The sequence below is a fragment of the Vipera berus genome (assembly GCF_964194415.1).
Source record: "Vipera berus genome assembly, chromosome: 1".
Taxonomy (NCBI): Eukaryota; Metazoa; Chordata; class Lepidosauria; order Squamata; family Viperidae; genus Vipera; species Vipera berus.
This window is the reverse complement of record NC_138202.1, coordinates 70,430,583-70,455,726: the sequence shown is the minus strand read 5'-3', so window position 1 is coordinate 70,455,726 and position 25,144 is coordinate 70,430,583. Positions and strand designations below refer to the sequence as shown.

General features: G+C 40.2%; 1 protein-coding gene across 3 annotated transcripts; it reads right to left on the bottom strand.

Annotated features, from left to right (window-relative positions):
• On the bottom strand, positions 1-23,622 carry ZFYVE1 (zinc finger FYVE-type containing 1). 3 transcript variants are annotated; one of them, XM_081315412.1, is made up of 13 exons: positions 23,342-23,622; positions 23,125-23,166; positions 21,647-22,470; positions 16,940-17,444; positions 15,243-15,457; positions 10,039-10,145; positions 8,648-8,756; positions 7,556-7,653; positions 7,345-7,462; positions 6,199-6,369; positions 4,655-4,835; positions 2,388-2,501; positions 1-1,612 (listed from the first exon to the last, which is right to left on the bottom strand). In XM_081315412.1, exons 3-13 carry the CDS (start codon positions 22,142-22,144, stop codon positions 1,380-1,382), a joined length of 2,349 nt encoding a protein of 782 aa, XP_081171538.1. In that variant the 5' UTR covers positions 22,145-22,470; positions 23,125-23,166; positions 23,342-23,622; the 3' UTR covers positions 1-1,379. The 3 variants fall into 3 exon arrangements, with proteins under 3 accessions (XP_081171538.1, XP_081171537.1, XP_081171539.1); XM_081315411.1 differs by lacking the exon at positions 23,125-23,166; XM_081315413.1 differs by lacking the exons at positions 21,647-22,470; positions 23,125-23,166; positions 23,342-23,622 and having other exon boundaries at positions 17,385-17,440.
• Between the last annotated feature and the right edge of the window lie 1,522 nt (positions 23,623-25,144).

Sequence of the window (25,144 nt, the reverse complement as noted above, 5' to 3'; positions counted from 1 at the left end):
TTGTTCAGAAGGGTTAAGTCCTTTATAGCACTTAATTTAATACAGTCCTACAACAGAATTTCAGGCATCAAGATATACAAGGGTATACTTAATAAATTGGAAAAGAGTGTTAGATATCATGCCAAAGTCCAGCCATTATTAATCTAGATAGTCTCCACCACAGGAATTTGCCATTTGACTCAGAAGAGGCAAAATGATAAGGGATTTGTTCATTAAGCTTCTGATGGTATCTTGTTTATCATTGTAACAAGATCCACAGAAAAGCCTAATCCTATCACTTTATTCAGTGACTAGATCAATGCCTCAGAGTGGTTCAGTACAGAGCTGTTGTAAAAAAAATAATGCCATTGTCTCATTTGCTCGTACACTCAGAAGATTGCCCATTTTCAATTTTGTTTATCTGAGTGCTTTGAGGGTCCTTTCGGACATTTGCCAACTTACAAAGAACTAAAGCTTATGAAGCTAAACAAATACTACACTATTGGAAGTTTCCTTCGTACTTACCATTGCTTTCAGTCTGGACATGTCTGATGAAGAAATGAGAATCACACAGAAATCCACAACCTCACAAATTTGTGGATAAGAGAAAGGATTCATCACCTCAGAATTAACCTGGAATGGCTTTAGTAGGTAAGTTTTAGGTTTGTGCCACAAACTTAGCTTCTCTCCAAATTTGAACTGTTTGCTTGCTTGAACAAGGGCTTCCAATTTTGCACATGAGACCTTGCACATAGTAATAAACAGCATCCCTCTAGCTTTGACTGGGAAGACCCTATCAGCAAAAGGAAACCAGAATGGGCTAAAATAAATAGAGGTGATAAGGGTTGCAATGGCCAGACCAAAGGCCTGGTACTCTGTATCCAAAACCAAGGCTCATGGATGGTGGTTATTTCAAGTGACCAACTTGTAGAATCTCAGTAATTGAAATTCATGAGGCTGTAAGTAGCAGAATCCTTCAAGCAAATGAATCCCAAGGCACTCAAGAGGTTGTGCTTGATCCATTACACTTTTAAAAAAATCCAATTTCTATTTACGTTTCAATGTTAACAGTAAATTACCAATGCTTTATCAGCCAGCTGCATTTAGCATACTACATTATAAGGATATAGAAATACATACAGTTGACTGGTATATACTGGATTTGGGATTCCTCGACTTATTGCAAGCTTCTCCACATACTCCAGTCCCCAACTTCCATGATCACAACTGGCAATCAAGCCTTATCCGGGCTATTGATTATTTCACGTTACTGAAATCTACACATGTAAAGAAGGCTAGACATGAGCAACATGCATTCTGCCTAGTTTTTCTTTTTCTTTTCTTTTTATCTAACCCTGAGAAGCTATGGTGTTACTGCGTACCCAGAAGGAAAGTTAGGGTTAAAGATCACCAGGCTTTTTATTGCAATTAAAACAGACTCTAACTGGATGATCCCAACCACGGGAAGGGACAGCTCTGCGCTCATGGGAACATTCATCACAGAAGCCCTGGCCGCAAGCACGACAGTGATGCTTTGACAATTTGATGTTGAATTCCTTCCGGCAATTGTGGCAGTGTAAGATTTCGTGGTCAGGTACCCAGTAGGCAGGCCTAGCGGCATCCTTCATGAGACCTGTAAACGATAAAAAAAATCCCACAAAGCTAGTTTGATATCAGCGAAGTAGGGCAAAGGTTACGTAGTCTCTTCTGTTTGTTTATAAAAAAAACAATTTAAAGTTTATGTATGCATATACTTTAATTAAAAAGGGACACGGTGGCTCAGTGGGTTAGGACGCTGAGCTTGTTGATCAGAAGGTCGGCAGTTTGGCGGGTCGAATCCCGAGTGCCGCGTAACAGAGTGAGCGCCTGTTACTCATCCCAGCTTCTGCCAACCTAGCAGTTTGAAAGCATGTAAAAATGCAAGTAGAAAAATAGGGACCACTACGGTGGGAAGGTAACAGCGTTCCATGCGCCTTTGGCGTCTAGTCATGCCGTCCACATGACCACGGAGATGTCCTCGGACAAGCGCTGGCTCTTCGGCTTTGAAACGGAGATGAGCACCGGCCCCTAGAGTCGGAAACGACTAGCACGCATGTGAGGGGGAACCTTTACCTTTATACTTTAATTATGTTAAGCTCTGTCTGTTAGTCCCTCTCTATGTTGCCTCTGCCTATTGACACATAAGAGTACATCCAGGAAAGGAAACACTCCTGGGAATTGTCTCTGCCTCCAACTGAGATTTGAAACTACCTGGCCATAATCACAAAGTGAGGGTAACTCAGAATACTTAAATTTATAAACCCATCAATTAAAAAAAATTCAGCTGCCTCAGAGGTAAGTTCTGTTCATTCCCCATGTTGCTTTCCCCCTGTCCCAACCTCCCCCCTCCCCATTTTTGTAACACTTACCCAGTGGGATGTCAATGGCGGTTACCACAGCCCCGAGGGTATTCTGCACAGCTTCACCAACTTTCCTGGCAATCACTGTTCCTCCTTCCTCATCTGTTGATACCTCAGCCACTTCTGCAAAACAAATTTTAGGGTTCAAAAACCAAAAGCTCCATCCCAAAGGAATCCCCTAACCCTATTTTAAAAACATCACAACATAAGAATATTTCTCTTATGTTAGCCAAAGCAGATTCTGATTGAATGCTCACAAGACTATATCTTATCAAGGTGATAAACTTCCCACTGAAAGATATGTTTCAACAGAGATTGGTCAGGCACCTGTCAGAGATTCTTTAATTTGGATTCAGTAGGATAAATGGTTTCTTCTAATCATGATTTTATAAAGCTCCCACAGTTATCCTGAGCTAGCCAGTCTACAGTGGAGGCCAAAATCCATTCAGGGTTAAATATTAAGAGCTTCAACCAAATTTGTGTGACTTTTCTGGATGAATGCGTTCATAGGTAAACTCCAGGATTATTTCTCATCTTTTTGTTGGAAAGTCATGAAATATTCATGACTTCCAGATGCTATCAAATGAACAAGTGACACTTTGGAGCGACATCCTCACAGCAGCATATTAAGCTAGCAGTATTGTGTGTCATACTGTGATTATCTCGCTTATCTCCAACTGTTTCTGCTTTCCCAATATAATCCAGCTGAAAAGATGCGCTCCAGGTCCTTTCCATTCAGCTTTGCCAGTTTGTGGGATCTAAGAAGTATGGCTTCTCTTTTGCTGCTCACACTCACTGGAACAGCCCTCTCCGCCCCGCCCCCCCAAGATAAGGACAGCAGTCTTTCTCCTGAGGTTCCAGAAAACTTCAAAAAAAAAAAGCTTTGGCCTGGGGTTGATTTTTATTATGTGTTCAATGGTCCCTGTTCTTTTGTTGTTTTTGCCTCAACTGCCTGTGGGATTCAAAGTTTTTAGCCATTTCTTTAGTTTTCCTAGTTTTGTACACTGCTCAGAGTCCATTGGAGTTCGGCAGCCAATACATTTAAATATATAAATAACCTAAAATGGTTTGGTTTTTAAGCCAAGGGATGCAGCTGGCAAGGACACCAACTAAATAAGATAAATTACTGAAAAAAATCTCTCATGTTTTAACAATTTATTATGAATATGAACAGAATATGCATGAACAGTAAACTGAACAATATGCAGGTTGCTTATGTGATTACTTGTCCTGAGGTAATAACTGCTTATACTTTCCTTAACGCAACACCATCAAAACACTTAGTAAAGCTATATTACTATGATACCCCTGCTCTTTCCTATCACCTATCTTTGTCTTCTTATGACTATAACTTTGCTGCTTGTATCTTACAATTTATATTGGGTTTTTAAAATATCCTAGTATGATTTATGTTGTTTGCTTAGCTAGTACTCTATGACTATCACTAAGTATTGCATCTTATGATTTATGATGAATTATTGTATTTCACGATTTATGATTAAAATATTTTCATGTTGTATATGATCATGATTATCACTATTACTTGTATGTACACTGACAGCTTATGCACCGGAGACAAATTCCTTGTGTGTCCAACCACACTTGGCTAATAAAGAATTCTATTCTATTCTATTCTATTCTATTCTATTCTATTCTATTCTATTCTATTCTATTCTAGTCTAGTCTAGTCTAGTCTAGTCTAGTCTAGTCTAGTCTAGTCCTCACTTTTTCTCAGGAACCTTAAGACGGCATGTATTGGCATCTCCCTTAATTTTATCTCCACAGCAATAACCCGAGAAGGAGTGAGTAGCCTAGAATCATCTAATGAGCTCCACATGAGGTGGGATTGAAACCCGGGGTTCTTTGGGCGAAGTCCAACATCTTAGACATTGTATATAATAGCATTAGCTTCAAAAGTGACTGAAATGAGCTGCATATAATGGAAAGAGATTCCAAAGGTTAAGGGTTTTATGTCCAAGTCATATGTCAACTGAATTTATATAACACATTAACTTTACTATCATTTGTATTTAGGGTGCTTTATTCATTGAATCACAGTTAAGCAAACCATTAATATATATCTTGTGCAAAGTCAGCCTTGGAGAAGACCCAGTGAAATTAACAAGACTATGTTAGTTACAAGTAGCTGATCACAGGTATGGTTTAGTTTGCTTTCATTTTCAGACATCACAAGATTTACACTATCACAATACAGTATTACTAAAAAAAAACCACTGTTAATTCCTCACTTAGTAGTATGATCAAGACAAGATTACCTAACTGAAAGCCCCTGTTGTCATAACAGTTGTCGCATACTCGCACAGGTGTGGGTCCCCAACCACGTTCCGGGACAGGGCGAGTCTTGGATGAACAACCATCACAGAAACCTTCTCCACAAGCCCGACAATGGTGCTTGGTATCATTATCTTTAAAAGATATGCCACATTTCCTACAATTCTGAACAAGAAAGGATGAGCAAAGTCAAAACATTGCAGGATTTTTTTCCCGTTTAATGAAAATGAAGGAAAAACGGTATACGAAGAGGTATTTAAGCCACTCCACTCACTTTGGCTAAATTAGCTTTCCTCAACTTAATGTCCTCCAAAAACACTCAAATTCAACTCTCATTCTCACAGAAACAATATTGTCAACTTGTATCATCTATTGACCTATCTAGCTTAGCATCTGTGCTGACTTTTTTAGATAGGAGCTTTTCCAGTTTTATTTAGAAATACGTAGGTCCTTTCCAAGCAAAATATACGCTCTGCCATTGGACAGTGGCTCTTGGTGAAAATTGTAATTAAATATATTTCAACCACAGATCAGGGAAGAATAGATTAAAGCAATATTGCTACATCCCTCATTAATATGGATGTCTTCACTAAGCTGGCTTCCTGGGAGAATCTTGTTAGCTGCATAGGGATTATTAGACACAGTATCGGTGTCTTATCCAAGGAGCTTGTGGGCTAGCTTTTAGCCCTGAAGAGAGAGGAGAAACTCAAAATTACTAGCCACTGGTTAGTGTCAGGAATTGTGTGTCATTCTGACTATAAAGGAGCAAAAAAAAAAAGAAAAAAAGATAGGGTTGGTCAATTAGCACATAATATGTAGAGACAAATCTTGTTGAAATGTAAACTACATCCTGGAGATGAAAATAGTGCATTGCTCTTCTACATTTCAAGAGGAGAGAAAACAGAAAATCTAGCTGATGCATGCTGGCTGAGGAATTCTGGGAGTTGAAGTCCACAAGTCATAAAAGGGCCAAGTTTGAAGACCCCTGCTTCAGACAGTCTGCCCACCACAACCCCTAGGTTTTTGGGGTTTTTTTACAACTCCTAGGAACAATTAATACTCATTTTACGTCTCCTAGGAACAATTAATACTCATGAAGGAGAATATTTGTATCTCAGGGTTGAAATGAGGGGTCCTTGGTGCTCTCTGAGTGTGCTTGGTTTTTTTGCAGATGTTTCATTACCCTAACTAGGTAACATCATCAGGGCTAGTAAGGAGTGCTGTTTGCTCTCAGACAGCAAACAGCACTCCTTACTAGCACTGATGATGTTGCCTACTTAATGAAACATCTGCAAGAAAACAAGCAAGCTCAGAGAGCACCAAGGACCCCTAATTTATACTCATTCCAAGGGGAGTAGCTATTTGCAATTTTGAAAAGAAAAAAAAAGAACAACTGTTAAGTCTATAGTTTTGTACATTGTAATAAATGCATTTAAACAAATTGTGAAGCATTCGTTCAGCTCTTCGGAAAAAGCAAAGTGAAGAAAAACAAGAAATATTTGCAAATAATTATGCTGGTGCTGGGTACCAGAATCTGGGAATTGGGTTTCCAGTAAGCCGGAGCAATTTGATCTGTCAACCACGAGGTTACAGCTTTGGTAGGTCCCAAACTCAGTTCAGACATTGACTGTGCCATGAAATTCATTCCATCAATCAGGCGTTGAGCAGCATTGTTGTTGTCCTTCAGGCTGCAATCAGTCTGAAATAAAACAGTAAAGTGCACATCTTATTTTGTTTGACTGCTGCTGCCAAGCTGTTTTCATCAAACGCATCCGGATGTTCCCCTTTATGAGAAGAATAGCAAAAAATATTAATACCACCAAAATAATTGAGGGAATGATCAGTCCTGACCGTGACACATTTGAGTAGATTGCAGGGGCTTTGGAACATGCTGTCAAGAGCTGCTAAATTCAAAGGGCAGAACATCAGAAATGGCACAAGCTCTATACACTTGCCTTAGGAAGAATTTAAAACATCCAGTCACTGAAAATTCTTTTCCACATGTCAAATCCAGGGAAAGAGTTAGCATCACAGAATAAACAACAGCTATCATCAATTATAATCATATTGAGATTGGTTTAATTGAACTCAGTGTCCTAAATTGGGTGAGTACCAATAGCTTGAATGTGCCTCCTTAGCACCAGTCAAAATCTTGGGGGAAGTATTTAAGGGTGTGAATGGGAATGGCTTACTCCTTTGTTCCATCTGCACCTTCAAAATCCTCCCCAAAAGTTAAAAAACAGGCCAAATCACTTTATTTTATTTATTTATTTTTATTTTAATTCCATTTATATCCCGCCCTTCTCCGAAGACTCAGGGCGGCTTACAAGCTTAGCAGTAGCCTTCATTCTATGTATATGCCTGCTTATTAGGGCTTTCACACACACCCCAAGCGGCATTATTACAAAGTCAGCTTAATTGCCCCCAACAATCTGGGTCCTCATTTTACCTACCTCGGAAGGATGGAAGGCTGAGTCAACCTTGCACTTTGTGCAGGCCTGGAGCACTGGACATCATTGGATAGCTTCCTGTTACACACACACACACACACACACACACACACACACACACACACACCATTCAAAGTTTGCCCATACTTTATCTAAGTGGCCCTTTCCAATCCTTACGGTCCTAAAAAAAGAAACTGGAAGCCAATCATCGCCAACAGACTTACTCCTGGCCAGACGTGTACAATCTCCGTCCTCAGCACAGTATCCACAGGGTCTTGGTTCCCAAACCAATATTGCCGGCTACGGTACACAACTCCACAATTGGGGCACTCAATTACATATCTGCAAGTAGGGATGAAAAGAGCTGCTCACTTCAGCCTCTTGAAGTGATAAGACTAAGAGAGCAGAGAGGGAGGGGATGGACTTTTCACTTACCCTGACCAGGCATACTTAGCAAGGCCCATCCAAGGGGAATCGGTAGAAGCAGATGTTTTGGGCACTACCCTAACCTCTTGACCATGTTCATAACAGCCCTGAAAAGCAGGATATCAGTTAAAAAGCTTTTCTCTTCAAATATCAATGTTCAGGCCAGCTCTGCACACAAATTTTTCTTTTCAGAAAAGTAGTAGTAAGAAATGGCATGAGCTGAACATTTTTATGACAACGTAAGTATAAATATAACACCTATCATGATTTCAAGCAGAGCATAGAAACCACAAAATTAGGGAAACCATCATCATTTCCAGCTGAAAACTACTATCTGGGATCTACCAAAATGAATTCCCAGTTCCTAGTTCATGTTGTTTCTATTATTTAGGACTGCTAGAATTAGCTACATCCTATAATATACACAGAAAGAAGGAAAGGAGGGCTTACAGGGACAATCTTTACTCCCACCTTATTGCTATTCATATAAATTAAAATACTTTTTAAAAGGTAAAAAAATGTTTTAATTCTGTACATTGCCAGAAATACCCAGAGAGGGGTTTTTAAAATTTTTTTTTTAAAAAGAACTTCAATTTTAAAATAGGAAATCTGAAAACGTGACTAATGTAAATTGGATTGTGGTTGAGAAAGTCTAAAGAAAAAAAGGAACAGAGGCAACATGATAGCAGTATTCCAGTATTTGAGGGGTTGCCACAAAGAAGAAGGCATCAAACTATTCTCCAAAGCACCAGAGGGCAGGACGAGAAGCAACCTGCAATAAAGGAGAAACTTCCTGACAGTGAGGACAATTAACCAGTGGAACAGCTTGACCTCAGAAGTCGTGGGTGCTCCATCACTGGAGGTTTTTAAGAAGAGACTAGAGGACAGTCACTTGTCTGAGATGATATAGGTCCTCCTACTTGAGCAGGGGGCTGGACTAGAAGACCTCCAAGGTCCCTTCCAGCTTCTATTCTATTTTCTGTTCTGTTCTGTTCTATTCTATTCTATTCTATTTCTACTGCAAATGAATTTTGGATCACCTTCACCTTAGCAGCTTACGGTCTTCAGTACCAGAAATGCCACTTTCCTTGCTCCACTCACCTTGCAGGTGAATACTCGATTATCGTACTGATGAGTATATCTACAGCGATTCTTAGCTTCATGGGGGATTCCTTCTTTTGCATGGTTCATGCTGTTTTTACACCCACTTCTAAAATTGTAAAAAAGAAGAAAAAAAAGGATCGGAGTCAAACAGCTGGCATGACATATCTCAGTACAGTAAAATAATAATTCAATTTTACAAGCTCGTCCTAACATTAGAATCAAACTCTTTTTACCTATTTCATCTCAGAAAAAGTAAGTTTCCTCCCCCCCCCAAAAAAAAATTGGAATGGGGGGGAGGGGAGGAAGAACTGGAAAAAGAGACAAAACTAAATTGTGTTCCTTCACCTAAAGGTAAGGGGCTCCCTGTGTTCTTTTTATATTAGACTTATGATATTGTAATATAACAACATGATTTGATAATATCACCTTGCAGTAATATATTGCTGGCAGATCTTCACAGGAAAAAAGTAGCCCCATTTGAAGGGGGAAAATAGCATTGCAATAGTTATTCAAAGACAGCAAAAGAAGGAAGGAGACATTTACTTACCTTTCTGCACTTTTGTCTGTACTGACAATTGTTAAAATTGAATATTTGATGTATTTGGGGTCCTACTGTCTTATATTTATACACAGCTTGTTTTCCCCTAGTAATTTTATAACCATCAAAACCTAATGCTTACTTGATTACCTTGAAACAGTCATAACAGTACACAGAGAAATTATTCATCTATACAACAACAAAATGAAAGAAAAGGGAAAAGGACAACAAAAATATTACACAAAGAAATACATATCCATCAATAGCAAACCACTCTTACAATAAATACTACAATTTTAGAACTAATAGAGCATGATTAAAGATGGGGATTTTAGCCAGTCTCTAGTTCCATTTGATGAGGGTCAATATGTCATTCTAATACCAGAGAATTATTTATTGAACTCAAATTGGAAATATGAAATTGCAACAAATGGAACTCCATTTCTGATCTATTAAGTGTTATCCAGAAGCAAATATAGTCACTTTAGATTTGTTAGTTTTTACGATAGCCCAAATCCTATCTTCTTAATGTAGAAATCTTAATGACTATCTAAAATAGCACCAAGGCCATTAAAAACAAATGTGTCAGGTGATCTACAACATCTTAACAAACAAAGCAAATAAAAAAATCCAATTTGAAAGTATACTGTAACTATAAGTAAGTGTATGAGCCACACTTCAGTGTTTTAGTAGCAGACATGATCTGCAATGTATACCGGAAGAAACTATAGTAGGCATCTCTTCAACAAAACTAAATGATGCCTTGCTATTCTCAGAAACACTCCAACATTACAACATAATGTAGGACTGGATAAACTTTATTCAAATATGGGCCTTTATATCTACTTACCCGCAGCTAAGACATACAGAGGAGCAGGTAAAATACTCATCTGGAAAGAAGGAGCTATGAGCCATTTGATCATCTGGAATTTCACCACAGAACCGATCACTTAATGCCTGGATGACAAGAGAGAGAGAAAAATCATTAATAAGCATAGAATGGTAGGCATGTTGAATACACAGCAAGTTTATGGAAAGGTATAGGTCAGGGGTAGGGAACCTTGGCTCTTTTGTGACTTGTGGACTTCAACTCCCAGAATTCCTGAGCCAGCATGGCTGGTTCAGGAATTTTGGGTATTGAAGTCCACAAGTCATAAAAGAGCCAAGGTTCCCTACCTCTGGTATAGGTCAAGGGATCAAGAGCCTGTGACCCTCAAAACTGTCCCCCCTTTTGTTTTCCTTTTGTAGTGAGCCAGCAGTGTGCAGAAGCAGCCAAAAAAGCGAACACAATCCTGGGTTGTATAAACAGGCATAGAAGACCACACCTGGAATACTGCAACCAATTTTGGTCACCATACTACAAAAAAGATGTTGAGACTAAAGAAAAAAAGAAACAGGGGCAACATGATAGCAGTATTCCAGTATTTGAGGGGCTGTCACAAAGAAGATGGCATCAAACTATTCTCCAAAGCACCAGAGGGCAAAACAAGAAACAATGGTTGGAAACTAACCAAAGAGAAAAGCAACCTGGAATTAAGGAGAAACTTCCTAACAGTGAGGACAACTAACCAGTGGAACAGTTTGCCTTCAGAAATCATGAGCACTCCATCACTGGAGGTTTTTAAGAAGAGACTAGACCAGTGATGGCGAACCTTTTAGAGATCGAATGCCCAAACTGCAACCCAAAACCCACTTATGTATCGTCAGGTGCCGGGTGAGTGTGGCCCACTGGGTGGGTGTGGCCCATGGCTGCAGTGGTAACAGCAGACTGGGTGGGACTAAAAAGTTCAATCAATCAATTCCAACTTTGCGAGATCTTTTTTCGCCCCGCGAGAAGTTGAAATTGATTGATTGAACTTTTTTTTTTTTTGCACACTGCAGCAGAGGTGTAAAGCGAAAAGGTTTTATAGAATCCAGCTGAAGGCCTAGGACTGGGGTGATGGCGTGCGTGCCCACAGAGAGGGCTCTATGTGCCACCTAGACAGTCACTTGTCTGAAATGGTATAGGTTCTCCTGCTTGAGCAGGGGGCTGTCCCTTCCTATTCTATTCTATTCTATTCTATTCTATTCTATTCTATTCTATTCTATTCTATTCTATTCTATTCTATTCTATTCTATTCTATTCTATTCTATTCTATTCTATTCTATTCTATTCTATTCTATTCTATTCTATTCTATTCTATTATTCATCAATGCCTCTGAATGCACAACTGAATTTCAGGTGTACTCTTGGTGAAAGAGGTGGGGGAAAAATAGCACTTGGGAATTTAGGATTGGATCCACTCCCTCATACAAATCCCTGTTTGTTTAACAATGGTTTATGAATGAACCATCGTTGGTTCAATTCAAACAACACATTATGCAAAAATCAAACAAACTACTTTGTGCCTTAGTGTAGAACCTATTAGTTTCTCCATTATTGTTTTGTTAGTTGTCTTTTAACATCACATGCAGAATAATCTGTTATTCCTTCTCCATTTTCCATTATAAATTTTTAGCCCAGAGCATTAAAAACAACAGTTTAGGGATCATCCCAATAGATTTTAGATTTAGATTTTATTAGATTTATATACCGCCCTTTCCCGAAGGACTCAGGGTGGTTTACAGGGCATTTTAAAATCACATCAATATAAAATACAAAGTTAAAAGAGAATTAAAAGATTAAATTATCCCTGAAAATAAAACCCCAGTTAAAATTCTCAGCCTGGGTCAGAGAGCTCAAAGAGCCAAGTCTTCAGGTCCCGGCGGAATGAGCGTAGATCAGGGGCAGTCCTGAGCTCCACGGGTAGCTGGTTCCAGAGGGCAGGCGCACCCACAGAAAAGACCCTCTCCCTGGGTGTCATCTGCCGGCAATCTTTTACCGGCGGCACCCTGAGAAGACCCTCCGTCTGCGAGCGCACAGGACGAAGGGAACTTGATGTTGGCAGCAGGTGTTCCCTCAAATATCCCGGACCCAAGCCATTTAGGGCTTTATAGGTCATCACCAGCACTTTGAATCTCACCCGGAGAGCAACTGGAAGCCAATGCAGCTCACGGAGTAGAGGTGTTACATGGGAGTATCGGGAGTCCCCCATCACAACTCGCGCGGCCGCATTTTGCACCAGTTGTAGTCTCCGAATGGTCCTCAAGGGCAGCCCCATGTAGAGAGCATTGCAATAGTCTAAACAGGAGGTCACGAGCGCATGAGTGACTGTGCGTAGGGCATCTCGGTCCAGGTAGGGTCGCAACTGGCGCACCAGGCGAACCTGGGCAAAAGCTCCCCTGGTCACGGTTCGTATATGATCTTCAAAATTGAGCCGTGAGTCCAGGAGGACGCCTAAGTTGCGAGCCCTATCAATAGTTATGAATGAAGAAGTTAACCATCAACTGAGATATTAGCATAAAAAAGGGTAAAAAAATAAAACCTAGTTCCCCAAAAGAAATGTATTAATAGCAAAATCAAAAGTTTTGAAAGTATGTGAAATTTGTAGATGCTAGCCCTAAGCAAGCATAAAGAAACCACTAATTTCTTAACCTCTTGGAAATTTTTAGCCAGGATGGACTTTTTTTTTCAGGAGAAAGTTTCCCTGAGGTAGTGTTATTTTTATTTATTTATCTATCCAATGTCACTTCTTTTTCATACATTTTAATCTGGAAATAAACCCCTAAATAAATAAATCTTAAAGCTAATGGCTGAGTAAACATACGTAGCCATTATCCTGAATCATGTTTAATGTTACAAAACTAGAAAAGATTTGGGTGGTAAAATAATACTAAGTCGTTTAATATTATGTTTTCCATGGAATAAATAGATAACGTTTCTTAATGTGTCTTAATGCATGTTCATCAAATAGTTGTAGGGGAGGTAACAATAATCACTCACGATATCACCTACATTTCATTTCCGCAGGAAAGGACAAAAGAAAAACCCACTCCATGGGAAAGGTGAGCAGAAAGTTTTAGTGAAGGAATATTTCAGTGAGTCTGCAGTCCAAAACTCATCCAGATGGTAAAGTTCAGAAGGATTTGTATCGCTACATTTCCCTGCTGCTACTCAGCATCTTACATTGCTCCTTGAAGAGCCTGGGTTCTAGCCTCTGTTTGTTCTAGGTGCCACATCTTTGGTATCTATCAGTGAAAATCTAGTTTCTCGCTTAAGAAAATTCAGGAAAGTCAAGGCAAACCAACGAATGATTTGTTGCCTAGAGACCATGTCCTGTCAGTTACCCTGGTAACAATATGGACCTTTCCGTTGCACTACAATAGCTCAGTTCTGATAGCTTATGAATGTATAGTGCTCTGACACCCAGCCTGAGACTCTGAATGTTTAGATTACAGTCTTTATCAAAACTAGATTTGCCAAAGAATTGAATCTGCATGGGCTCTTCACTTTCTCCACATAGAGACCAAAGTTTATTCTAGCCCAGTCTATTTAGTGAAACGTATACATATACAGTATATATCAATAACCGTTTTAAAAATCCGAGTCCCAGGTGTATTTATTTATAAAAAAAGAGGATATATTGATCTCTGGGACGGAAAGTATATTTCTCACTGAGCTTTCGTTAGCCACTGCTAACATTATCAAAGAGTAAGCCAACACTAGAGAGACATAGGCGTGAGCTTAGATGGACTACAGAAGATGATAGAGGACAGGAAGGGCTGGAGGAACATTGTCCATAGGGTCGGGATGGGTCGGACACGACTTCGCAACTAACAACAACAAGAGACATTGTTTTTATAGCCCTTTAACTATCAATAATTTAGCCATCGAACACGTGATAGGTCCGTCCGTTCGCCGCCCGCATGTAATCGGATGCGTCACATCCAGCTCATCTGTATTGGTTGATATATGCATAGCCCTCCTCGCCCTGCTTCTTGTCACCTGCTTCCTAGGCTGTGTGCACTTGTCCCGTGATGTCAAACTGTCAGGCATTATCCCGCCATTGCTCTCCCACCAACCAGGTCAACTGCACGAGGTGGCAATAACACACCAGACTGTAATAGGGAGAGCGAACCGACGGACCTATCACGCGTTCAATGGCTAAATTATTGATAGTTAAAGGGCTATAAAAACAATGTCTCACTAATGTTGGCTTACTCTTTGATAATGTTAGCAGCGGCTAACGAAAGCTCAGTGCAAAATATACTTTCTGTCCCAGAGATCAATATGTCATCCTTTTTACATACATACATACACACACACACATACATACACACACACACATACATATACAAACCACACTCCCTCTGGTCTGTGGAAAAACCTCTCTCCACGTAACCTGTCCCTGGTGCCCAAAAGGTTGGGGACTTCTGATCTAAGTTACCACATAAAATGTTACAATCAAGCATTTATTTATTTAACTAACAAAAGAGGGCAAATTCAACTGTCAGGAAGAAGAGTTCTGAACTAGTTGTTGATTTGCAAAGGTTCTGGCCCATTTTTCCTAGACAGTTGAGGAAGTTGAGATTCTCTTTACTCCTGAGGCTTGACTCATTTGCTGTACCATTTTGGCCTTGCCCATTCTTGAGAAGCGATTGCTGTAGATTACTTTTTGAATTCAGGGCCTTATCAACGGGATGAGAAGCTAGGCATATCATTTGAAAAGAATTGTACCAAATTATACCATGAATTAAAACAGGACAACTATAAGTTTTGGAAGATAGGCTCCTGCTACAGAATATAAACTGGAAAACATTAGAATTACTGTTCCAATTAGAAATCTGGACTTATTAAAGGTAAAGGTAAAGGTTCCCCCGCACTTGCGTGCTAGTCGTTTCCAACTCTAGGGGCCGGTGCTCATCTCCGTTTCAAAGCCGAAGAGCCAGCGCTTGTCCGAGGACGTCTCCGTGGTCATGTGGCCGGCATGACTAGACGCCAAAGGCGCACGGAACGCTGTTACCTTCCCACCGTAGTGGTCCCTATTTTTCTACTTGCATTTTTATGGGCTTTCGAACTGCTAGGTTGGCAGAAGCTGGGACGAGTAACAGGCGCTCACTCTGTTACGTGGCACTCGGGATTCGACCCGCCAAACTGCCAACCTTCTGATCGACAAGCTCAGCGTCCTTACTTACTTTGAGTGCTTTGTAGATAACTCCAGGAGGACGTGGAGAACGGGTGGTATTATTTTCTAGCTGCTGCTCCACAGCATGCCTGAGGCTACAAAAATCTGTTGGTGGGTTTTGTGTCCTTATTCCTTTGTAATGGATTGAGCTGAAGGATTCGGGGAAGAGACCAAGTTTGCGGAATCGATCCTGAATTAGTTTCTCAGGCACCTCAGAAGGATTATCTGAATGGATTTAACATGTAATTGTTAGTAAGCTGGTGAACCACATAATTCTGAATATTTCTGGCAATCCTTAAATATATCCTGAGTGTCATATATTTCTGGAGAGCAGGGTAAAATAACAGCGATTGGATAGCCAAAATTACACAACAAATGGGTTATCTAGACCTTTAAGGATTTCTGCACTTGTTATATTTGTGGAAACACTGAAGAAAGAAAATATCTGTGCAATGCATCTTTGCCATGTCCAGATGGACATCTGGTGTAATCACATTTCTGTCTAAACCACATCTTCAAATAATCAGAAGCAATACAGACTCATACACCTAAACATGGGCCATTATCAAATCATAAAAAATTAAAACGGGATAAAAATTATTTAAGCTTCCAAGGGTTAAAATCATCTTATTCTCACTAGGAAATAAGCTCTAAGAGCATAAACAGTATCCAGCTACAATGGACCCCTGGCCCATGTAGTCCAGCAGTCGGTTTTCACAGCAGCCAACCTATTGTACAAGGAAGCCCACAGTCTCCCAGAAAAAATTGGGAGTCTTCGTGGACTCACTGCTCCTGCTTGGAGAACAGGTGGCAGCCGTGGCTGGTGGGGAGGGCTTTGCAGAGATTCATCTGGTGTGCCAATTTCCTGGACCGGGTGGCCTTGCTCATGGTCACCCATGCCTTGGTCACCTCCCATTTGTATTACTGCAGTGTGTTCTACATGAGGCTACTCTTGAAGACTTCCCAGAAAGTTCAACTGATCCACAACACAGGAATGGTGGGGGAAGCTAGGTTTGCCCATGCTAACATCTCTGTTGTGTGAGATGCACTTACTTCCATTGTTTTTCTGGGTACAATTCAAAGTGATGTTCATCACCTTCAAAGCTCTATGTGAGGCTATCTATGAGACAGCCTTTCCCTAAAGACATCTACCTGTCCTACTATGTCAGATAGGGTGGGCACCCTCCTGATTTTGTCATCTAATGGGAGTTAGGAAGCACACCTTTTCCACGGCAGTTCCTGCCCTATGGAACATTTTGCCCGCTGAAGTTCAGACCTCCATCCTTTTACCCTTCTGTAAAGCTTTAAAGATCTGCTTTTTTCCCCTCTCCCAAACATTGGGAGATTAGATGGTGATCTATTTGCATGGATTGACGTCAGCTTTTTCCTTTTATCGTTTTTATTATTTTATGTTTCGAATGTTTTTTACAGTTTTCAAAATAATTTTATAGGGAGCCACCCAAGGTTGCCTGAAAGATGGGCAGATATATAAGTGTGTGTGTGTGTGTGTGTGTGTGTGTGTGTGTGTGTGTGTAATATTTACAGTAGTCATTTTGATGATCAATGCAATCCAAGGGGGATTGAATACTTTGATTCAGCACTTCGTTGAAAAAGAGTGCTTCACCTGAAGATATTCCACATCAGTGCATCCTACCAAAGTTTCATGCAGCCCTAATGCACAATATATTTCCACTGGATTCTACTCACCAGCACCCAATAACTGTGTGTACACAGTTTCATGAAAGATAATGACTCCAGGACCCAAAGTGGACAATGGAACATCCAGTCCACAACGGGCTGTGGTTGCTTTCAGTTCTTTGGTGAAGTGTTTTAGGTATGCTTCCGAAGCATCTCCAAGAAATTTGAAGAGATCATTGTGGAGTCTGTCAGCATGTGTGCGGTAGATGATCAGATCTGAAATAGCCAAGACCTTCAGAAGCAGCCGGGTCCTCTGACTTAGATTCTCCATGGCACCAAGAAGACCCTCTGTGTCAATCACTACCATTTTATGAACAGGGTCATAGGCAGCCCAAACACCTACTGTACAAGACTCCTGTGCTGGAGATGTTTTAAAGACTTCACGGCCATAAAAGAAGGTGTGGTTAAGGGTATGAGATTTCCCATCCCCTGTATTCCCAAAAATAGACACCACCTTTACATGTTGGTCAGCCTTGCAGTTCAGTTTCCTGATAAATTCTTCTTCATTCTCCACCTTCCAACACAAGAAAAAAAAAATTAAGATTTTATGAGATCATTAAAGCTTCTGAACAATGCTACTACTTAAACCTAACATGTAATCAAGCTGCCAACTATCATGTTAAATCTGCAATGCTCAGAGTTGATCAGACTTGCTTCAAAGGGACCCCCATATTTTAATAACCTCTTCCAAGAATGTTACTATTTATATATCTTTATACTACCAGTCCCCAAATAGGTGGGGATATCTATCAATTTCAAAAGGCTAAGCCAACTGAATTTGGTATGCCATTCTAATCTTAAAAGGACTTTAAAAACCTTATAGCGTCTCTTAGAATAGGATTATAAACAGTCAAAGCAACATAACAATGATTAAATTACAAATACAAAAACCTTGGCATTCAAAACAAAACACACACAAAATCTATAAAAGAGTGGTTCACATCTCATAATAATTCTGCAATACTTAGTATATCAGCCTAGGACTACACAGAATTAGGTCCAATGTGCAAACTTAAATCAGTCACCTACTCAACCGGATTAAATTTATGTTGTTGTTATAAGGATAAAATTAGAAAAGAAATGAATCGAAAAACTGATACATCTTGAAGAGAAAATTTTTGTTCAACAAATAATGTTTTTTAAATGGGTATTTCTTTTTCTTATGCCTTCAGGTCAGTATTGAGTCCTAAAACAGGGCTGCCCAACCCCCGGTCCGTGGACTGGTATCGGGCTGCAGTATGACAGCAACCGGTCCCCACAAAGAAGCAAAAACCCCATCCGCAGGATGCAGGCGGCATACAAAACCAGCCCCCTCCGGTCTGCAGAAAAACCTCTCTCCACGTAACCAGTCCCTGGTGCCCAAAAGGTTGGGGACCTCTGTCCTAGAGAGTACCTGGAAGTTTCCCTGCAAATTTCTTGGCAAAGTTTTTTCAGAAGTGGTTTGCCATTGCCTTCTTCCTAGGACTGAGAGAGAGTGAATGGCTGGCTTGTGCCTAAGGCTGGACTACAGATCATAGTCTCCCAGTTTCTAGCTTAGTGCCTTAACCACTAGACCAAGGGTAGCTGACTCAGGAATTCTGGGAGTTGAAGTCCATGAGTCATAAAAGAGCCGAGGTTGCCTACCCCTGCATTAGACCAAACTGGCTCTTAGGATCTATCATTTTCTCTTATGGTATTTTCCAATAGTGTCAGCCAGCACTTAAATAATAGGATCCTGGATTACCAAATTTAACTATGAAATTTATTTCTGGGAGAACAAAAAGTGTGTATTTGTTCAACTCTTATTAAATTGAATAGACATATAAAGGATCAATTTTAGTCCTTGCCTCAAACCCTTAAATTTATATTTTTCATCATATTCATTTCTAAGCAAAATTTGCAATGTATAGAAAAGGGATCCTAGGTCTACATGTGGAATGAAATGAAGTAAAGTCCTACAGAGATAGAATTAAATTTATGACTTCATACTGTGTGTGACAGAGCCAATTTTAGTGTTCCTTCATATGAAACACTTATTAAAAGTAAAAAATGTTGTGCCAGAACAACCTTTCATGCAAACAGATACATCAAATTTTGTGAATACTAGCACAAAATGGCTGCAGGCAGGGCTTAATTATTCCTCAAATGGCAGCCATGGAAAGTGTGGCTAGTCAAAAAAGTCGGACAGAGAATGGACCATTTCAATTTATAGCTGCTTAAGAAGTTGCAGATAGGCACAGTCTCATTATATTTGAAGCACTATTTTCCCTTGAACCTGAAATACTGTACAGCCCAATCAGAAACGAAGAGAGAGAAAAACAGGCAAACAAATTAATCATGTTTCTTAATTTAGGATCTTTTTCTAACTTAATCTTTTTTATGCATTGTTTAAATAGTTTAAAAAGGCGTTAACAATAGTAAAGTTAAAATTGCATATTTGCTAAATGCTTACACAGTATTGTCTTACTTTATTCATCATCTCAGTTCAAAAAATTCCTACCGTATTTTCCGGCGTATAAGACAACTTTTTAACCTATGGAAATCATCTCAAAAGTTGGGGGGTCGTCTTATACGCCCAGTCGTCTTATACGCCGGAAAATAGTACATAAATCAATCGAGCGCCCCCGTTCTTGCAAAGCAACTTCAAGCCTCCTTAGTCCAGTCCCCCCTCCAACGTGACTCTCCCTTCCCACCCCCAAGAGCCTCTCAGCCCCTTCCCCTCCCCCTTGCAAATGCCAGACCCCGGGAGCTCTTGCGTCTATTCCAAAGGGTGGGTGGAAGGAAAAGCCCCTTTCGGCTCCGGCTTGGCTGCAAGTCAGCGAGCCCGGGAAGGCACGCCCTCCCCTCTCACTGTGGAGGAAGCAGGGCAGGCTGGAGTCTGGCGGGAGCCGGCAGGGCAGTCCTGCGCACGCGCGCGCTCCCCGGCTCCTAAGGAATCCTCGGGGAGCCATGGCAGGCGCCTCATGCTCTTCCCTCTTGAAGCAGCATCGGCGGAGCCGCCCGGCGTCAGGCGGGAGCCGGCAGGGCAGTCCTGCACACGCGCACACTCCCCGGCTGCTAAGGAGTGCTCCTTAATAGCCGGGGAGCGCGCACGTGCGCAGGACTGCCCTGCCGGCTCCCGCCCGATGCCGGATGGCTCCGCCGATGCTGCCTCAATAGGGAAGAGCGTGAGGCGCCTGCCATGGCTCCCCGAGGACTCCTTAGGAGCCGGGGAGCGCGCGCGTGTGCAGGACTGCCCTGCCGGCTCCCGCCAGATGCCAGCCTGCCCTGCTTCCTCCACAGTGAGAGGGGAGGGCGTGCCTTCCCGGGCTCGCTGATTTTCCGGCGTATAAGACGAAAAATCTTGAAAATCATCTCAAAAGTTGGGGGGTCGTCTTATACGCCCAGTCGTCTTATACGCCGGAAAATACGGTACTATAGGTGGAAGATGAATAATATGATTAAGGATAATTATTTGTCATGATCTTTACGTTCAGAAAACAATAATGTCTAATTAGATTTACATTTTCCCCAATCTGGTACCCTATAGATGTGTTGAAATTATAGTCAATTGGCCATGGTGATCAATTAAATTACAATTAATTGGTTGTGGTGCTTGTTACCATTTTTTTAAGGAAGACTACAAATTAAAGGGAGAAAAACAAAATTATTGTTCTTATTAAAGATATTGGTCAAAGGTTTAAACTGGGCTTCCAATAAATAGCTTATGCCACTGAAAACTTTCACGATGACTCATTCAATCTGTACTCATTGGGTACAAATGATTACACAGTACAGTATTGCAAAAGTTGCTTATGGACTTTGGAATTAAAATGCTAGTTTCCCAGAAGTCAGGCCCAAGGTTTTTCTCCATAACCTCAAAAGAGTAACAGCAATATAAATAGTGATGTCTCTGCCTCCTACAGCATCAAGATAAATCAACTGCTTGGTTCCTATATACAATTTATCCTGATCTTTTATGTATATGGAAACACTGCAGAAAAGCCCTGTTAAGGCAAATGGGATAGGAACCCATGAAAAAAGATCATTTTGGTAAGTGTCCAAACATTAACATAATTGATAAATTGTGCTAAACTATAATTTGACTTCTTTAATTTTGGTTTAGCACATTGACAGGGTACTCATGTTATATTATTAAGAAATGGTTGGCCTAACCACAGTTTACTGAATAAGCCACAATTGTCTAGATAGACATGCTGTACTAAGCCATAAATTATAAACCATACTACTTGAATTTTCATCAAGCTATGCTAAAACCAAATCAACTCTATTATGACTTAGTGTGATGCTTGCAGACAGTAGGATAATGGTATAAACTACTTATCACGGGGGTGGGCAACAAATTTTTCCAAGGGGCCAAATGAGAAACTGAGACTGTTGTGGAGGATCAAACCAATAGGGATGTGAAAGTGCGTACGCAGGCAGGCAGGCATGCACACATGTAAATTGGAAAAAAAAAATAGCAGTCACCTTCAAAATAAAGCAATCCACGCAGGCCAGACAGGGACTTTCAAAGGGCCAGATGTGACCCAGCGGCCATCAAATGCCCAGGTCTGACTTATGTATCTTGTCAAATCATAAGGAGAGCATCACTTGAATATGAACTGATACAAATATGAAGGGAAACCCTCAGAGTGATAACTGAATTTATTTTTTTTCCAAAATAGCACCACCCTGAACCAAATAAGACATTCTTATTGATCTCTATTCATTTTCAAAGCTTAAAACAATTCTTACCTGAATTTCCTCCGTTTCATCCACCAGCAGGAAGCTTACCACATGTTCTGTCATCTTCTTCCTCTTGGTCTCCTCATCCATTCCTTCCTCCTCTTGCTGCTCATGATGTCTGCCACTATGGTATACGGTAATGGGATGTTTCCTCTTATTTCCTCCAGCATGAGTTCTCTTCTGACACTCTAAACATAAGTTTATTTTGCACGCTTGGCACCTTACAGTTGCCCTTTGTCTAGAGCTTATGATATTGTTCTGCAGGATGCTGCCACTTGTGACTTTGCAGGTGTCACAGTAGGGGACATGGCCAGGTTTGATTCGAGTCCGTTCGTGATTTCGAAGTCTTTCTTGTCTATGCAGTTCTTCTTCGCAACGCTGACACTGCAAACTTCCACATTCGTCACATTCAAAGACTGCTTCATCTGTGCCACTGCAGGCATAGCTTTCCTGACACAAAAGTGTGGTATTCAGTCCTTTATCTACAGATGGAGGTTGGGCACTCATCTTCCACAAATTATTACTTTATAAAACTGGGTTTTTTTTATCAGATACATACATTGGTTTGCCAAAGAACTAAAATTAGTACTTATTTTAAGAGAGAGGAAACTATAAATGTTGGGATATATGTATCAGTTTTGATTCTTCACCTCTATGATGCTTTCATGAAATGTATAAAAAAAGTCCCACTTGGCTTAAGAATTGTAAACACAAGTTTGCATAATGATTGAGGGGACTGTAAAATTCCACACTTAAAGTCACAATAAACTTGGATACATGTAAGAAAAACAATCTGTCTCCAAAGTGTAAGCTAAGTTTTTTCTTTGCAATGTCTAAAACATAAGGGAAAATATTGATTTAATGTATACATATAAAAACATACACATAAACATAAGTGCAATAAATGTTTCAGATAATATTAAAAAGCCTGTTATTTTCTTTACATGATTTATTTCTCCTTCAAAATGAAAAACACTCATGGATATAGTTTAAAACTTTTGCATAACAAAAGATATATCTGATTAAATTACTCATATACAAAATCTCCATTCGAGCTTCAAATGTGATTAAAAACAACCTGGGGATTCTCATAATAGATTGGCAAGGACGATTTTATTTTAAAAAAAAAGTATAGGACTTAACACCATTCAACTGAGAGGACCACGTAGGTTGTTTTAAACAAGTCACTTTCCATTCAAACCGTGTGGCACCTAATCTTAAGTAAAAATGCTTTGGACTGTACTCTTCCAAGCAAGGATAACATCTTTCATAAACACACACCAAGTAAACCACATCAGTTAGCCCTATTGTTAAGCCCCACAAACAGACAATATGTCATATAGTGATGAATTAGTTACTTAAAGTAAAGCATTAAAAAATTAACTTTAAACTGCTTTTAAACAGGCCAAGAAAGCGGGGAGGGGGAGGGGAAAAGAATGGTTACAAAAACACATTGGTTCAGTGTTCACTTGTGAGTCGTGACTCACTCGCTACCACGAGAAGATCTTGAGTTAACCCTGTCCGATAATCTAAAAAACATAATATATAACTCACGGTTTGATTGAGTTACTTGAAAGCACCACATCCAGACAGATAATCTCTGGATTAATGAATTAATTTCTCGTGAGGCGCTAAATCTCCCCGTGTAAACAAGAACAAGCGAGAGGAAGCGAAGTAAAATAAGACGACAAAAACAAACCGTACAGAACAACGCAGCCCGATCTATTGTTTATTAAACAATAGGCATCTTCTTCCTCCTCCTCCTTTTCCTCCTTGCAAGTCTCAGTGACTAAGTAATCAAACGGTTGTCTCCTCCTCCAGCTCCTCTTTTTAACTACTAAACCCGGCGGTGGACAGGGAGGGATCCCTTTCTTCCCCAATAGAAGGATTTAACTATCTGGGTCCCAGCGTGTGAACCTGGCGCCCCGGTAGGTATAAGGGCCAGTCCCAAGATCGTCTGTTTTCCCCCTTGTTGTCAATGTTGATCAGCTGATCTCAGGGAACTTCAGGGTTATTTTTTTTTAGGCAGGAAAGTAAGTGGTCAAATGGGAAGGAGAAAGGGCGGACAGGTGCATTGTGGGAATTGCAGTATTTTTGTGTGCAGCTTTGCTGCGTTGGAAAGGAGACAGCGCCTCAGAAGCAGTAAAACAGAATCGCACAGCTTATAGAGAGACGTAGTTTCCGAAGTCCAACTAAGGCTCATAATTATGGAAAAACGGTGGTAGAAGTAAGGAAGTACGTCGCCCAAATAGAATATACACTGTGCGTTATATTCGAAGAATTATGAGCCTTAGTGTTTACTAGAGATGTTCAAACTGTTTTCAGAAAATGCTAAGGCATAAGAGACATTATAGCTAATCCACATGGCATAACTGAGAAAGCCAATAAATATCTCCCAAAAGTCAATTTGAGCTTTATTAACTATAGAAAGGCACCGTATTACAGTAAGTCAACCATGTCAAACAAGGCAATCTCCTTAGGGAATAGGGAATCTCTCATATCTCATTTTCCTATTGTGAAAATCAAGTCACATGAAGCCTGGACAGAATATGGTAACACAAATTAGGTTCAGCATGGTGAGGCAAGGCTTCTTATTTGTTTAACATACAGACTGAATATATACTGAGGGAGGCTGGATTGGAAGATAAGCATGGTTTTAAAATTGGAGAAAAAAATATCAACACCCTGCAGATGACACTCCTCCACTACCTGAAATGCAAATATCAGTATCTAGGAATAAATATCAAAGATCACAGTGGGAAAAAGGATTGCAATTAAATATCAAGAATACCAATTGATCATAATAGGGATAGCTATCAGAATCTACAGTGAAGATATTAAAATGGTGATTAGGTATCAACAGTAAAGGAGCCAGAAGAGTCATGAAATATACAGCAACGTAGCACTTGTTATGGTAGCAATTAAGCCAATCTCAAGATAGGATTCCATACTAATTACTCTTAAGGAATATTGATGCTTCAACATGTGCAGGAGACAAAATTCTTGCACCATTCTTTTGCACTCTCCAAACTTTATGTAGTACTTACAACCACAATTGAGCCCAAAATTTCTGTTGCTAAGTGAGAGATTTGTTAAATAAGTTTTGCCTCATTTTATGACCTTTTTGCTAGTTATTAAGTGAACTACTGCAATTGTTAATAATAGTTAAGTGGATCTGACTTTCCCACTGACTTTGCTTGACAGAAAGTCACAAAAAGGGGATTGCATGACCTGCAATCATCATGTGAACTAGTTGCTAAGCATCCAAATTTTGATCAATGATCATGCATTGCTGTTAACTTTGAATGATCACTAAATGAACTGTTGTAAGTTGAGGACTATCTATACAATAACACAGGAATGCAGTTATCATTTTACTGTTCTTCAATCTTTTGCCACCATTTGTCCTAATTGCTGATTCAAGAGTAGAACACAGAGGGAGGAAAAGTAACAACTGTGAGACAGTGAAAAAGTAAAAACTTCCAGTGTTGGAGCATTCACAACTTC